At 48.7% G+C, this 17,871-nt stretch overlaps 1 protein-coding gene across 1 annotated transcript in view; it reads right to left on the reverse strand.

Moving 5' to 3' along the window:
• The window catches only part of TPR (translocated promoter region, nuclear basket protein), a 605,901-nt gene that overhangs the window by 348,143 nt on the left and 239,887 nt on the right, over positions 1-17,871 (reverse strand). The window contains exon 26 of the mRNA XM_063940231.1: positions 936-1,111. Within this exon, the coding sequence (XP_063796301.1) occupies positions 936-1,111 (176 nt within the window). The remainder of the gene's footprint in view (positions 1-935; positions 1,112-17,871) is intronic.

A 17,871-nucleotide genomic window follows, 5' to 3' on the forward strand; every position in this document is an offset into this window, starting at 1 on the left:
AGAAGCACAAGCTAGCTGCAAGCAGGAAGGTTTGCTTCTCTCCCCTCAGTCCCACGTAGCAGTGAGTCTGTTGCCAGCAGATCTCACTGAAAATAAAAAACCTAACAAATACTTTCTTTTCTAGCAAGCTCAGGAGAGCCCACTAGGAGCACCCAGCTCTGACCGGGCACAGATTCTAACTGAGGTCTGGAGGAGGGGCATAGAGGGAGGAGCCAGTGCACACCAGATAGTACCTAATCTTTCTTTTAGAGTGCCCAGTCTCCTGCGGAGCCCGTCTATTTCCCATGGTCCTTACGGAGTTCCCAGCATCCACTAGGACGTCAGAGAAAAAAATCTCTGGAGAAGCCTAGAGAGAGTATCGGCTCCCTCGGGCACATTTTTCTAACTGGTCTGTAGGGGAAAAGGGCAAAGAGGGGTGGTGCCAGACACTATTCTGAACAATTTAAAGTGCCAGGCTCCCACTGGTCCACCATCTATATCCCACCATAATGATCTTCCAGTGTACCCTAGTGGATGAAGGAGAAATCCTATAACTCTACAATGACTATTCAGAATGGGTTCCTTGAAACATTAGGAGGTAGAATCACGCAATACAAACATATATGACCACATTCCATCAAAGACCAATAGGTTTTAGAGACTGCAAGAAATACAAGTTTGTCCATTAGAGTCCGCAGATCTAGAAGCTTTGCAAGACAGTCTACAAACCTTAATGTAAACCAGAGCAGTTGCTCCAATTACTTATCAAATAGGGAGAGGTTTCTATTTTAGTTTGTAAAAAAAACAAAAAAATAAAATAAAAAAAACAAAAAACATTTTACGTTATTCTGGACCAGAGGTCTCCAATTTTGTTAATGTCAGCCCATTTCATATGCAGTAATTCATATGCAATTTTTTCAATGTATAAAGGTAAAATAAAAATCAGAATCTGATACCTGAGAATTTCCATAACCTGTTCCTGAGACTTTCCTTCATCACTGAAAGACACATTGAGAGCTCCCTCTTCAACAGCGCTCACCATCTTTTTACTAAGAGCCTCTATTTGGTCATGCAACAAACTGTTCTGCTTTTCCAAGTCTTCACAGCGTGACTGGTTCTTGGATACCTCATCCTATGGAAAAAATGCAAGTAGATGAGGACGTGGTAACAGAATTTCTAATCTTTGCACTGGTCAATAAGGAGATTTATGGTAGACTTACCATAGTTAAATCCCTTTCTGCGAGGTACACTGGTATTCCACAGGGAATAACATTGGGGGTGTAGAGTTGAATCTTGATCCAAGGTACCAACAGGCTAAAGCTTTGACTGTTCCCAGGATACATTGCACCGCCTCCTCTATAACCCCGCCTCCAGGCACTGGAGCTCAGTTTCGTTAACCAGTCCAATGCAGTAGAAGGCAAAAGAGACGGTAGATGTTAGTCACATAGAACCACATTCTCACGACAGGAGAAGGGACTAGCGGGCTAATGCCGTACAAACCCAAAGAAGCTAGGTGCGTCAGGGTGGGCGCCCTGTGGAATCCAGTGTACCTCGCAGAAAGAGATTTAACAATGGTAAGTCTACCATAAATCTCCTTTTCTGCAGCGGGGTACACTGGTATTCCACAGGGAATAACATCGGGGATGTCCTAAAGCAGTTCCTCATTGGAGGGGACGCACTGTAGCGGGTGCAAGAACCCGGCGTCCAAAGGAGCCATCCTGGGAGGTGGAAGTATCAAAGGTATAGAACCTGATGAACGTGTTCACAGAGGACCACGTAGCCGTCTTGCACAATTGTTCAGCGGATGCGCCTCGGCGGGCCCCCCAAGAAGGTCCAACAGACTGGTAGAATGGGCTTGATAGCAGGAGCTGGGAGTCCAGCCAGCGCATAGGCTTGTGCAATCACCATTCTAATCCATCTGGCCAAGGTTTACTTATTTGCAGGCCAACCACGTTTGTGAAAATAAGAATTTACTTACCGATAATTCTATTTCTCGGAGTCCGTAGTGGATGCTGGGGTTCCTGAAAGGACCATGGGGAATAGCGGCTCCGCAGGAGACAGGGCACAAAAGTAAAGCTTTTACAGGTCAGGTGGTGTGTACTGGCTCCTCCCCCTATGACCCCCCTCCAGACTCCAGTTAGGTACTGTGCCCGGACGAGCGTACACAATAAGGGAGGATTTTGAATCCCGGGTAAGACTCATACCAGCCACACCAATCACACCGTACAACTTGTGATCTAAACCCAGTTAACAGTATGATAACAGAGGAGCCTCTGAAAGATGGCTTCCTAAACAATAACCCGAATTAGTTAACAATAACTATGTACAAGTATTGCAGATAATCCGCACTTGGGATGGGCGCCCAGCATCCACTACGGACTCCGAGAAATAGAATTATCGGTAAGTAAATTCTTATTTTCTCTATCGTCCTAAGTGGATGCTGGGGTTCCTGAAAGGACCATGGGGATTATACCAAAGCTCCCAAACGGGCGGGAGAGTGCGGATGACTCTGCAGCACCGAATGAGAGAACTCCAGGTCCTCCTTTGCCAGGGTATCAAATTTGTAAAAATTTACAAACGTGTTCTCCCCTGACCACGTAGCTGCTCGGCAGAGTTGTAATGCCGAGACCCCTCGGGCAGCCGCCCAAGATGAGCCCACCTTCCTTGCGGAATGGGCCTTAACAGATTTAGGCTGTGGCAGGCCTGCCACAGAATGTACAAGTTGAATTTTGTTACAAAACCAACGAGCAATCGACTGCTTAGAAGCAGGTGCACCCAACTTTTTGGGTGCATACAGTATAAACAGCGAGTCAGATTTTCTGACTCCAGCCGTCCTTTAAATGTATATTTTTAAGGCTCTGACAACGTCCAACAACTTGGAGTCCTTCAAGTCGTCTGTAGCCGCAGGCACTACAATAGGCTGGTTCAGGTGAAACGCTGATACCACCTTAGGGAGAAAATGCGGACGCGTCCGCAGCTCTGCCCTATGTCGAATGGAAAATTAAATAAGGGCTTTTATAAGACAAAGCCGCCAGTTCAGATACTCTCCCGGCCGAAGCCAGGGCCAGTAACATAGTCACTTTCCATGTGAGATATTTCAAATCCACATTCTTTAGTGGTTCAAACCAATTGGATTTGAGGAAATCTAAAACTACATTTAGATCCCACGGTGCCACCTTAGGCACCACAGGAGGCTGTATATGCAGTACTCCTTTGATAAAAATCTGGACCTCAGGGACTGAGGCCAATTCTTTGTGGAAGAATATTGATAGGGCCGAAATTTGAACCTTAATAGATCCCAATTTGAGACCCATAGACAATCCTGATTGCAGGAAATGTAGGAAAACGACCCCGTTGAAATTCCTCCATCGGAGCACTCCGCTGCTCGCACCACGCAACATATTTTCGCCAAATACGGCGATAATGCTTCGCGGTGACTTCCTTCCTTGCCTTTATCAAGGTAGGAATGACTTCTTCTGGAATGCCTTTTCCTTTTAGGATCTGGCATTCAACGCCATGCCGTCAAACGCAGCCGCGGTAAGTCTTGAAAAAGACAAGGACCCTGCTGAAGCAGGTCCCTTCTCAGAAGTAGAGGCCACGGATCGTCCGTGACCATCTCTTGAAGTTCCGGGTACCAAGTCCTTCTTGGCCAATCCGGAGCCACTAGTCTTACTCCTCTTTGCCGTATAATCCTCAATACCTTTGGTATGAGAGGCAGAGGAGGAAACACATATACCGACTGGTACACCCAAGGTGTTACCAGCGCGTCCACAGCTATTGCCTGCGGATCTCTTGACCTGGCGCAATACCTGTCCAGTGTTTTGTTGAGGCGAGACGCCATCATGTCCACCATTGGTTTTACCCAACGGTTTAATAGCATGTGGAAAACTTCTGGATGAAGTCCCCACTCTCCCGGGTGAAGGTCGTGTCTGCTGAGGAAGTCTGCTTCCCAGTTGTCCACGCCCGGGATGAATACTGCTGACAGTGCTATCACGTGATTCTCCGCCCAGCGAAGGATCCTGGCAGCTTCTGCCATTGCCCTCCTGCTTCTTGTGCCGCCCTGTCTGTTTACATGGGCGACTGCCGTGATGTTGTCCGACTGGATCAACACCGGTCTTCCTTGAAGCAGAGGTTCCGCCTGGCTTAGAGCATTGTAGATTGCTCTTAGTTCCAGAATGCTTATGTGAAGAGACTTTTTCAGGCTCGACCACACTCCCTGGAAATTTCTTCCCTGTGTGACTGCTCCCCAGCCTCTCAGGCTGGCATCCGTGGTCACCAGGATCCAATCCTGTATGCCGAATCTGCGGCCCTCCAATAGATGAGCCTCCTGCAACCACCACAGAAGGGATACCCTTGTCCTCGGCGACAGGGTTATCCGCAGGTGCATCTGAAGATGCGACCCTGACCATTTGTCCAACAGATCCCTTTGCATGGAATCTGCCGAAAGGGATTGCTTCGTAAGAAGCTACCATTTTTTCCCAGGACTCTTGTGCATTGATGTACAGACACCTTTCCTGGTTTTAGGAGGTTCCTGACCAGGTCAGATAACTCCTTGGCTTTTTCTTCGGGAAGAAAAACCTTTTTCTGAACTGTGTCCAGAATCATCCCCAGGAACAGCAGACGAGTTGTCGGCATTAATTGGGATTTTGGAATATTCAGAATCCATCCGTGCTGCTTTAGCACCTCTTGAGATAGTGCTAAACCCATCTCTAGCTGTTCTCTGGACCTTGCCCTTATTAGGAGATCGTCCAAGTATGGGATAACTAATACGCCTTTTCTTCGAAGAAGAAATATTATCTCGGCCATTACCTTTGTAAAGACCCGAGGTGCCGTGGACAAAACAAACGGCAGCGTCTGAAACTGATAGTGACAGTTTTGTACAACGAACCTGAGGTACCCCTGGTGTGAGGGGTAATTGGAACGTGGAGATACGCATCCTTGATGTCCAAGGATACCATAAAGTCCCCTTCTTCCAGGTTCGCCATCACTGCTCTGAGTGACTCCATCTTGAACTTGAACTTCTTTATGTATAGGTTCAAGGACTTCAGATTTAGAATAGGCCTTACCGAGCCATCCGGCTTCGGTACCACAAATAGAGTGGAATAATACCCCTTCCCTTGTTGTAGAAGAGGTACCTTGACTATCACCTGCTGAGAATACAGCTTGTGAATGGCTTCCAAAACCGTCTCCCTTTCTGAGGGGGACGTTGGTAAAGCAGACTTCAGGAAACGGCGAGGTGGCTCTGTCTCTAATTTCAACCTGTACCCCTGAGATATTATCTGCAGGATCCAGGGATTTACCTGCGAGTGAGCCCACTGCGCGCTGTAATTTTTGAGACGACCGCCTACCGCCCCCGAGTCCGCTTGCGAAGCCCCAGCGTCATGCTGAGGCTTTTGTAGAAGCCGGGGAGGGCTTCTGTTCCTGGGAAGGAGCTGCCTGTTGCTGTCTCTTCCCTCGTCCTCTGCCTCGTGGCAGATATGAATAGCCCTTTGCTCTCTTATTTTTAAAGGAACGAAAGGGCTGCGGTTGAAAGGTCGGTGCCTTTTTCTGTTGGGGAGTGACTTGAGGTAGAAAGGTGGATTTCCCGGCCGTAGCCGTGGCCACCAAATCCGATAGACCGACCTCAAATAACTCCTCTACGCATCGCCTGTCCACTGTCGTGTCCATAAAGCTCTTCTGGCCGAAATGGACATAGCACTTACCCGTGATGCCAGTGTGCAGATATCTCTCTGTGCATCACGCATATAAAGAAATGCATCCTTTATTTGTTCTAACGACAGTAAAATATTGTCCCTGTCCAGGGTATCAATATTTTCGATCAGGGACTCTGACCAAACTACCCCAGCACTGCACATCCAGGCAGTCGCAATAGCTGGTCGTAGTATAACACCTGCATGTGTGTATATACCTTTTTGGATATTTTCCATCCTCCTATCTGATGGATCTTTAAGTGCGTCCGTCTCAGGAGAGGGTAACGCCACTTGTGTTGATAAGCGTGTTAGCGCTTTGTCCACCCTAGGAGGTGTTTCCCAGCACACCCTAACCTCTGGCGGGAAAGGGTATAAAGCCAATAACTTCTTTGAAATTAGCAGTTTTTTATCGGGGCACCCCACGCTTCATCACACACGTCATTTAATTCTTCTGATTCGGTAAAAACTACTGGTAGTTTTTTCACCCCCACATAATACCCTGTTTAGTGGTACCTGTAGTATCAGCTAAATGTAACATCTCCTTTATTGCCAAAATCATATAACGTGTGGCCCTACTGGAAAATACGGTTGATTCGTCACCTTCACCACCGGAATCAGTGCCTGTGTCTGGGTCTGTGTCGACCGACTGAGGCAAGGGACGTTTTACAGCCCCTGACGGTGTTTGAGGCGCCTGGACAGACACTAATTGAGTGTCCGGCCGCCTCATGTCGGCAAACGACTGCTTAAGCGAGTTGACGCTATCCCGTAATTCCACAAATAAAGGCATCCATTCTGGTGTCGACCCCCTAGGAGGTGACATCCTCATATTTGGCAATTGCTCCGCCTCCACACCAATAACGTCCTCATACATGTCGACACACACGTACCGACACACAACAGACACACAGGGAATGCTCTATACGAAGACAGGACCCACTAGCCCTTTGGGGAGACAGAGGGAGAGTCTGCCAGCACACACCAAAAAGCGCTATATATGACAGGGATAGCCTTATGATTAAGTGCTCCCTTATAGCTGCTTTTATATTAATATATTGCCATTTATTCTGCCCCCCCTCTCTGTTATACCCTGTTTCTGTAGTGCAGTGCAGGGGAGAGACCTGGGAGCCTTCCTGACCAGCGGAGCTGTGACAGAAAATGGCGCCGTGTGCTGAGGAGATAGGCCCCGCCCCTTTTTCGGCGGGCTCGTCTCCCGCTATTTAGTACATTTAGGCAGGGGTAAATATCTCCATATAGCCTCTGGGGCTATATGTGAGGTATTTTTAGCCTTTTTAAAGGTTTTCATTTGCCTCCCAGGGCGCCCCCCCCCAGCGCCCTGCACCCTCAGTGACTGCCGTGTGAAGTGTGCTGAGAGGAAAATGGCGCACAGCTGCAGTGCTGTGCGCTACCTTAAGAAGACTGCAGGAGTCTTCAGCCGCCGATTCTGGACCTCTTCTTGCTTCAGCATCTGTGAGGGGGCCGGCGGCGTGGCTCCGGTGACCATCCAGGCTGTACCTGTGATCGTCCCTCTGGAGCTTCATGTCCAGTAGCCAAGAAGCCAATCCATCCTGCACGCAGGTGAGTTCACTTCTTCTCCCCTCTGTCCCTCGTTGCAGTGATCCTGTTGCCAGCAGGAATCACTGTAAAATAAAAAACCTAAGCTAAACTCTCTAAGCAGCTCTTTATGAGAGCCACCTAGAATTGCACCCTTCTCGGCCGGGCACAAAAATCTAACTGGAGTCTGGAGGGGGGTCATAGGGGGAGGAGCCAGTACACACCACCTGACCTGTAAAAGCTTTACTTTTGTGCCCTGTCTCCTGCGGAGCCGCTATTCCCCATGGTCCTTTCAGGAACCCCAGCATCCACTTAGGACGATAGAGAAAACAAAAAAAGTATAAAAAGGGTATCTGACCTCCTGAGGGAGGCAGTCATCTCTATGAAAATACGTAGAGCCCATATTACAGTACATCCAAAGACCGTTCTTTGGAGGACAAACCAGAAGAGATAAAGGCTGGAACCACAATCTCTTGGTTAAGATGAAAAGATGATACCACCTTAGGTAGATAACAAGAGCAAGTTCGAAGAACTGCACAGTAGCGTTGAAAAATCAGAAAGGGTGGGCGACAGGACAAAGCGCCCAAGTCAGACACCCTCCTAGCAGAGGCAATAGCCAGCAGAAACACGACCTTAAGAATAAGATGTTTAAAAGGTCCACATACTTCAGAGGTTCAAATTGAGACTCTTGTAGGGCATTCAAAAACAGACATACCATGGAGCCACCGGAGGGACATAGGAAGGTTGAATCCATAAAACACCCTGAGTGAAAGTATGAACCACACAGACAAGGCAGAAATATGAACCTTCACGGAGGCCAGACGAAGGCCTAAGTTCAGATTCTGTTGCAGAAAAGCCAAAAGTCTGGAGGTTTTGAAAGTACACTGCTCAAAAAAATAAAGGGAACGCTTAAACAAAACAATGCAACTCCAAGTCAATCACACTTCTGTGAAATTAAACTATCCACTTAGTAAGCAACACTGATTGACAATCAATTTCACATCCTGTTGTGCAAATGGAATAGACAACAGGTGGAAATTATAGGCAATTAGCAAGACACCCCCAATAAAGGAGTTGTTCTGCAGGTGGTGACCACAGACCACTTCTCAGCTCCTATGCTTTCTGGCTGATGTTTTGGTCACTTTTGAAAGGTGGCGGTACTTTCACTCTAGTGGTAGCACGAGACGGAGTCTACAACCCACACAAGTGGCTCAGGTAGTGCAGCTCATCTAGGATGGCACATCAATGCGAGCTGTGGCAAGAAGGGTTGCTGTGTCTGTCAGCATAGTGTCCAGAGCATGGAGGCGCTACCAGGAGACAGGCCAGTACATCAGGAGACGTGGAAGAGGCCAAAGGAGGGCAACAACCCAGCAGCGGGACCGCTACCTCCGCCTTTGTGCAAGGAGGAACAGGAGGAGCAACGCCAGAGCCCTGCAAAATGACCTCCAGCAAGCCACAAATGTGCATGTGTCTACTCAAACGATCAGAAACAGACTTCATGAGGGTGGTATAAGGGCCAACACCGTGCAGGACGTTTGGCATTTGCCAGAGAACACCAAGATTGGCAAATTCGCCACTGGCGCCCTGTGCTCTTCACAGATGAATGCAGGTTCTCACTGAGCACATGTGACAGACGTGACAGTCTGGAGACGCCAAGGAGAACGTTCTGCTGCCTGCAACATCCTCCAGCATGACCGGTTTGGCAGTGGGTCAGTAATGGTGTGGGGTGGCATTTCTTTGGGCGGTCGCACAGCCCTCCATGTGCTCGCCAGAGGTAGCCTGACTGCCATTAGGTACCGAGATGAGATCCTCAGACCCCTTGTGAGACCATATGCTGGTGCGGTTGGCCCTGGGTTCCTCTTAATGCAAGACAATGCTAGACCTCATGTGGCTGGAGTGTGTCAGCAGTTCCTGCAAGACGAAGGCATTGATGCTATGGACTGGCCCGCCCGTTCCCCAGACCTGAATCCAATTGAGCACATCTGGGACATCATGTCTCGCTCCATCCACCAACGCCACGTTGCACCACAGACTGTCCAGGAGTTGGTGGATGCTTTAGTCCAGGTCTGGGAGGAGATCCCTCAGGAGACCATCCGCCACCTCATCAGGAGCATGCCCAGGCATTGTAGGGAGGTCATACAGGCACGTGGAGGCCACACACACTACTGAGCCTCATTTTGACTTGTTTTAAGGACATTACATAAAAGTTGGATCAGCCTGTAGTGTGTTTTACCACTTTAATTTTGAGTGTGACTCCAAATCCAGACCTCCATGGGTTAATGAATTTGATTTCCATTGATCATTTTTGTGTGTGATTTTGTTGTCAGCACATTCAACTATGTAAAGAACAAAGTATTTAATAAGAATATTTCATTCATTCAGATCTAGGATGTGTTATTTTAGTGTTCCCTTTATTTTTTTGAGCAGTGTATATGCATCATAATTCTTACCAGCACACCAGGTGAAGTAAGAATTCCAGACCCTATAATAAATCCGTGCAGAAGCCAGTTTAAGAGCTCTCAACATAGTTTGAATAACCGCCTCAGAATCCCTTAGCCCTCAAGAGTGAAGCTTCAAGAGCCACGCCATCAAAGCCAGTCTGGCTAGGTCTGTGTAGACACAAGGGCCCTGAACGAGGTGGTCTGGGTGTTAAGGAAGTAGAAGAGTACGCTCTATAGAGAGAGACCATACAGGTCAGAAAACCAATGCCGTCTGGGCCACGCTGGAGCGACTAGAAATAGTATTCCTAATTCTTGCTTGAACTTCCGCAGTACCCTGGGCAGTAGTGACACTGGAAGGAACACATATGGCAGCTGAAAGTTCCATGGAATTGCCAGTGCATCCACGAACGCTGCTTGAGGATCCCTTGTCCTTCATCGGAAGACCGGAACCTTGTGATTTTGTTGAGACGCCATCAGGTCTACATCTGGTAGGGCCCACTTATCCACTAGGAGTTGAAAGACTTCCAGATGAAGACTCCACTCTCCGGCGTGAACGTCCTGACGACTGAGGAAATCCGCTTCCCAGTTGAGGACTCCGGGAATGAACACTGCTGATATTGCTGGCAGATGGCGTTCCGCCCAACGTAGGATCTTTGATACTTCCAGCATTGCCATGCAGCTTCGAGTGCCGCCTTGATGATTTATGTAAGCCACCGTGGTGGTGGTGTCTGATTGTACTTTAACAGGCCTGTTCTGTACTAGAGGCAAGGCCAGTGTCAACGCATTGAACACTACCCGCAATTCCAGAATGTTTATTGGGAGGAGAGATTCCTCCCTGGTCCGCCGACCCTGGAGAGAGTATTGCTCCAACACTGCGCCCCAACCTCGCAGACTGGCGTCCGTTGTCAGGAGGATCCAGTTGGAGATACAGAAGGGACGGCCCCTGCTCAACTGTTGGTCCTGTAGCCACCAGCTCAGTGACAGACGAACCTCCGGAGTCAAGGAGATCATGTGAGACCTGTTCCGATGAGGCAGGCCGTCCCACTTGGAAAGGAATAATCTTTGCAGAGGGCGTACTCTACCATGTTGAAAGCCGACACCATGAGGCCTAGTACTTACATCACCTAGTGTATCGACACTCTTGGGAGAGAGGAAATATCTGATTCTTTCCTGAAGTTTAAGGACCTTCTTTGGAGACAACCCATGGGCTTGTGGGAATTGGACTGTCAGTTCCAGATGACTAAGGAGAACCTCTTGGGAGTTTGCCAGGATCAGCAAGGTCGCTCAGATACGGCAGGATCCCGATTCCCTGACGGCGGAGAAAAGCAGTCATCACAGCCATATCCTTTGTGAAGATCTGTGGGGCCGTTGCCAATCCAAAAGGCAGTACCTGGAATTGATAATGTAGGTTGCCAATAGCAAACCGCAGATATTGCTGATGCGACATGGCAATAGGTATGTGCAGGTAAGCATACTGTATGTCCAGGGATACCATAGAGCAGGGCTGGCCAAACCAGTCCTCGAGATCTACCAACAGTTCACATTTTCCAGACCACCTAGATGGTGCACAGGTGTAGTCATTACTAATTAAGATGTGCTGCATCCATTCCTAACTGACAATTCTACAGGTCTCCAGGAGGCCTGGAAAACATGAACTGTTGGTAGATCTTGAGGACCGGTTTGGCCTGCTCTGCCATAGAGTCTTCGGGTTCCATGGCCAGTACAATAGAGCGCAGAGTTTCCTTACGGGATTTGGACACTCACAAATTTGTTCAATGATTTGAGGTTGAGTATAGGCCAGAAGGACCCATTTGGCTTTGGACAGAGGTACCGGCACTACCACTTGTGTATCCAGGAGGGATAGTACAACCAAGTGAAGAGCTTGCGCACTTAACGGATCCACAGGGATAACAGTTGTGCAAAACTGGCAAAGGGAACGTCTCTTGAAAGAGATTGCATACCCGTGAGAGAAAACTTCACGCACCCAGGCGTCTGAAATGGTCTCTAACCATGCCTGGGCAAACTGCAGAAGACGGCCTCCCACCCTGGGGTCGGCCTCCCACCCTGGGGTCGCGCGCCCCCCCCCCCCAGGGGGAGGTCCGCCCCGTCATGCAGCAAGCTTGTCTTGTTTGGAAGCAGGCTGAAGGTCGGGCCAGGATTGTTTAGATTTCGGTTTAGTGGTTTTAGAAGCATGAGCCTGTTGCAGATACGCCTGACCCTTTGCTTTTCCTGGAGGGCAAAAGGAACTAAAAAGGTGGTATTCTTAGCCTTCAGAACAGAAGGATTAGTATTTGGGAGACAGTCTTGACAGTAGCCAAGTCAGTTACAATTTTGTTCAGATCCTCCCCAAATAGGATGTCCCCCTTAAAAGGGAGCACCTCCAAGGTCTTTTTGGAGTCCAGGTCCACCTTCCAGGACCTCAACCACATACTTCGTTGAGCCAGGATGGACGTAGAAGATGCCTTCGCCGCCATTACACCTGCATCAGAGGCCTCCTCCTGAATACAGTGGGAGGCTGTGGTAATATAAGACAGATATTGTATGGCAGTGTCAGAAAAATCCTGAGGCAGCTCATCCTCAATTACCTGAACGCATGCTTCAATACCTTTTGCAGCCCTGGAGGCTGCCATAGTGGGTCTATGTACAGCACCAGTGAGGGACTAGACTTCAGGCATCCCTCCACACGCTTATCCGTCAGTTCCTTCAGTTAGGAGACAGTGGTGACAGGCAGAGTAGATGGGCGACAAGACGGGCGACATGAGAGTTCACCGGTGGTGGAGTTTCCCCACTTGTTACTCAACTCCGCAGGGATAGGATAACGAGCTAGCATCTTTTTAGACAGGGAAAATCTTTTTCCTGGCGACAACCAGGAGTCCTGACGTATGTCAATTAAGTGGTCAGAATGTGGTAAGACTACCTTAGCAACCTTCCGACGTTTGAACTTGTCAGGTTTCTTAGACACAGTAGTAGGCTCAATGTCATCATCTATTTGAAGAATTAACTTAATAGCCTCCACCAGGTCAGGAACATCAACCTGGGTTGTAGATTCCTAATCAGAAGCAACTGTATCAGTGTCTGACGGATCAGTATATTCCCCATCCTCAGAAGAATTATCTGATATATTAATGGATTGTGAGGAAGAAATGGCCCTTTTAGATGACCCCTTGGCCCCAGAGGGGAGGGGGGTAGACTTGTCGATTCAAGGTTTGATTTAATTGCTGTAACTGGGTAGACAGAGTATCCGCCCAGGGCAGATTAACGACAGGGACAATATGTGACTGCAATGGCACAGGAGGTCCCACAGGGGGCGCAATACGTGTCACAAGTTTACTCCACATACTTGAGAACGCTGCCCAAGGTGGGTCTTAATTGGCCACAGGTACCTCAGGTAGACTGGGAGTATGGCACTCAGCGCCTGAACCAGCAGCTAAAACTTCCCCCTGAGGTAAATCCGTGGCGCTAGTACTGCAGAAGCGTCCGCTGATTTCCCGCCCTGTGTAGCAGATATTATACGGAATGTAGCCGTAGGGCGTAACGGTACAATATAGCCAGACAAACACAATATCTGCAAAAAACCCCTGTTATTTGACAGTAAACACAGGACACAAAACAGAAGATTTAAGCAATATGAGGTGACTGAAACACACAGGAAAACACCAAATTGTATATTCTGTCTGTGTGACACTAACACATTATATATATATATATATATATATATATATATATATATATATATATATATACATATACACACACACACACACACACACATATATATATATATATATACAGAGACTTGTCTGTCAGCACTGCACCACTGGAGGGTCTACCACGTGTTCTAAATTGGTTAGACATTATACCCATTTGAATTGCCTTCACTCCTGAATCTGAGTGTCAGGTTCAAGCTGCTGACCGACGAGGTTCCTTATGCTTGCGAACCAGTTAGATTCTATACACATATGAATCTTCCCCATATTCGAATATCTGAATGTCAGACTCAAGCTGATGATATATGAGGTATGGTCCTCGCTGTATCAATCAAGTCCCATTGAAATATTGAAACGTTGTACAATCCCCACTCCCTAGCCGCGCCGCAGGTGGAACAAAAGCTGCTGCGGCGACCGGCATAGATGTGTATGAAAGCGGTGCAGCGGAAGACTTTCATAGGCCTCCCTGCGCCGCATACTCTATGAACCTTGGACCCTGCTCTGCGTGTGATGTCACAGAAATGCCTCCCCACCACAGCCACACCCAGATCCCCAGAGGACTCCGCAACACAGCACCTGTGCTGCCCCCCTGGAAGCCCCGAGATGGCTAATGTAGCAGATAGAGAGGGTGATATCATGGAGGGTAATGTATGGACGCTGAATCAATGTAAAAGGTGACAGTGCAGTGCAGTGGTTGTGCAGTCTGGGCAGGTGCTAGAGTGTTCGCCCCCCCTGCAAACTATTAATTTGCACCCTCGCATACTTTACAAACGCACAGCGCACATAATGACCCCTGTAGTAGAGACACTTACACATGTAATGCCCCCTGAACCAGAGACGCTTACACATGTAATGCCCCCTGAACCAGTGACGCTTACACATGTCACGCCCCCCCCTGTACCAGTGACACTTACACAAGTAACACCCCCTGTAGCAGTGACAATTACACACGTAATGCCCCCTGTAGCAGTGACAATTACACACGTAACACCCTCTGTACCAGTGCTGCTTAGACACGTAAGGCCCCCTGTACCAATGCCGCTTACACACATAACGCCCCCTACACACGTAATGCCCCCTGTACCAGTGATGCTTACACACGTAACGCCCCCTGTACCAGTGACGCTTATACACGTAACGCCCCCTGTACCAGTGCCGCTTACACACGTAACGCCCCCTGTACCAGTGCCGCCTACACACGTAACGCCCCCTGTACCAGTGCCGCCTACACACATAACGCCCCCTGTACCAGTGATGCTTACACACGTAACGCCCCCTGTACCAGTGACGCTTATACACGTAACACCCCCTATACCAGTGTCGCTTACACACGTAATGCCCCCTCTCCCAGTACCGTTTACACACATACACAGTCACACATATACAGTATACACAGACCCTGTATATATATATATATATATATATATATATATATATATATATATATATATATATATATATACACACACACACACACACACACACACACACACACACACACACACACACACACACACTCTCTTTCCAGACACTTATCTAATGAAGTCTGGCTGACCGAAGCTGTAGCAGATCATCCTCCTGCTGCAGCATGGTCCCGTGTAGCTCCGCCCCTTACTCCCATCTAGCTCCACCCACTTTGGCTCCCGCCCGGCCACTGAATGTCACACAGGGGAGGGGAGGGAGGAGAGAAGGTTTTGTGCTGTCGGCGCCGAGGGGGAGAGGAGGCTTTGTGCTGTCGGCGCCGAGGGGGAGAGGAGGCTTTGTGCTTCCGGCGCTGCTGCATGTGTGTAGTGTCACTGACACTGCACAGCACTCTCACCTTTTACATTGATTCAGCCAGTCACACAGTTCTGCCAGCCAGTCACTATTGTTAGCGCCGGGGTCCCAACGCGCCGCATTACAGGGAAGTAGACGCACTACATAAACTACAGCTCCCAGCAGCCCTTAGCGCCAAAGCATTCCGCCCCTTAGGGCTGCTGGGAGCTGTAGTTTATTGCGTACATCTTCTTCCCCGTAATGCGGCACATTGGGACACCGGCGCGAACAATAGTGACTGGCTGCTGTGCGAGTCTCTGGGAGAGCCGCTGCCAAAAGGAGGACAGCAGCTTAGCTGCTGACAGGAGGAGAAGCAGAATAAGCATTACCCATCCCTCCCCCACTCGCAGTACCTCCGGGCCCCATCAGCGGCTCCACCACACACCCCCTCCAGTGCCCGCAATAGCTCCAGACCCCCTCCCCCACCCGCAGTGACCCCGCAACCGTACCTCCTGCCACACCACCGCATCCACCCCTCTCCCACCTGGGGCAACCCCGCAACTGCTCCTCCCCCACCCACAGCGCCTCTGGACCACCACCCGCGGCACCCATGCACCCTCCCCCACCTGCGGCAACACCGCAACCGCCCCTCCCGTGGCACCCCAGGATCCCATCCGCCTCTTCCCCGCACCCCCTACTCCCCCAACCAAAGCACCTATTAGGTGATTCACCAGGCCATGCGTGCGCTGTTCACGCCGTTGCAAGGGGAATCCACCCCTTAACCATTGCACGCCCTTTGTCCGTGCAATATTTAACCACTCACACAATTATGATTGGATGTAATACTCCATATCATAAAAATATTGCACGCCACAAGGGTGTGCAAGGGTTAACGGGGCGTAGCCCCTTACGACGGTGTGAAGAGCGCCCGTAGGGCGCGATGAATCACCTAGTATATATATATATATATATATATATATATATATATATATATATATATATATACATATATATATATATATATATATACATACATAAACACATACAGATGTAGACACCTTTATCTTGACCGTTTCTCCGCCTAGACGGACATTTAGTCACGCTAAGGCGATAGCTTTGCTTGCTGAGTTTAATCACAGGCAGGCGCGTTGAGGCGATTCTAGATACTCAGCATGCATTACACATCTCCACCACTGGGTGGCTAATGCTCCACTAATACAGTACTTTCGATCGCATAGCGGCGGATTGATCTACAGCTCTGGCAAATGGTCAGTGACGACTGTAATGTTAATAGATGGTGACCAATGGTCAGACGGTGAGAGTTCTCAATATAAAGAGTTTATACAGACACAAACGAACATGTTAAAACACTTGTGTATGCAGACGCAAGATTGTGTATGGAGACGCAACTAATTGTGTAAAAGGAAGTATGTACAATGCATAAACACGGTGCTTTTGAAATACACGTATAGCCTGAGCGTCCGAGTTCCCGTGACATTCACTTTATTATAATTTTTTTTCTTTGTTATACATTCAATGGAAGGGTACACACAGGTTTCACATAAATCTGGTCTTGTAACCGGATCGGAACTCCCTACCTGTCTACTGCATGAACTGTGCAGGCTCCCAGGGGGAAGAGGAAAGTGGGATGGGGGTAGTGCGAGGCAGTGGAAAATACCGTGTTCAAAGAACGGGCCAATGCTGAAGGAGCGTCAGAATCCCCTAGCTAAAATACACAGGGTCGATAGGGATAAGTGAGGTCTATGCACATAACCATACATCAGACCACATCGCATCACAAAGTGACAAAATGTCCGAGGCACATGAACCCCTGCCTTGTAGAATTATGTGCATAGACCCCGCTTAACCCCATCACCCCTGTGTATTTTACAGGTAGCTAGGGGATTCTGACGCTCCTTCAGCACCGCCCAGTAGCCTGCAAAACCTATGTCGTCACTCGCTCCATAGCTGAGTGCTGACACAAGGTGCAGGTTCATGTGCCTTGGACATTTTGTCACTTTGTGATGCAATGGGGTCTGGGGTATCGTTAAATGTGTAGACCTCACATATCCCTATCGACCCTGTGTATTTTAGCTAGGGGATTCTGACGCTCCTTCAGCATTGCCCCGTGACCTACAACATCTGTGCTGTTACTTGCTCCATAACCGAGGGTCTCCATGGGGCAAGGAGTCACAGGCGGTAGCCATTTCAATGGAGTCTGCCCTGCTACAGAATTGTATGTGTACCGTACGGTGCAAAGAACCTTAACAGGACAACCGCTCCTGCAGCTTTGCCATGGTTTATGTGAATAACTCCCTCCCTGTCTACTGCATGACCTGTGCAGGCTCCCAGGGGGGAAGGGCGATGGGCTAGCGGGAGGTGGTGGAAAATACCGTGCTTTTGAAATGCAAGTACTGTAGGAGTCCGAGTCCCTAGTATGTCCTTCTAGTGTACTAATTCGCACGAACAGCTTGTAACGTACCGTGGCAGGTTTAATCTTTCTATGTATAATGGAGAGATAAAAGATCCTCTCTAAGTTCCTAGATGCCAAATCACCATCCTTAGTATCTCTGTACAGTATGTTCTACTAGTGTACTAATTAGCACGAACAGCTTTTAACTGGATGCCAAATCACAGTACTTCGTATCTCTGTACAGTATGTTGTATTAGGGTACTAATTGGCACGAACAGCTAGTTAGTACCCTAATAGAACATACTGTACAGAGATACTAAGCACGGTGATTTGGC

This window comes from Pseudophryne corroboree, chromosome 9, assembly GCF_028390025.1.
Source record: "Pseudophryne corroboree isolate aPseCor3 chromosome 9, aPseCor3.hap2, whole genome shotgun sequence".
In the NCBI taxonomy this organism is placed as follows: Eukaryota; Metazoa; Chordata; class Amphibia; order Anura; family Myobatrachidae; genus Pseudophryne; species Pseudophryne corroboree.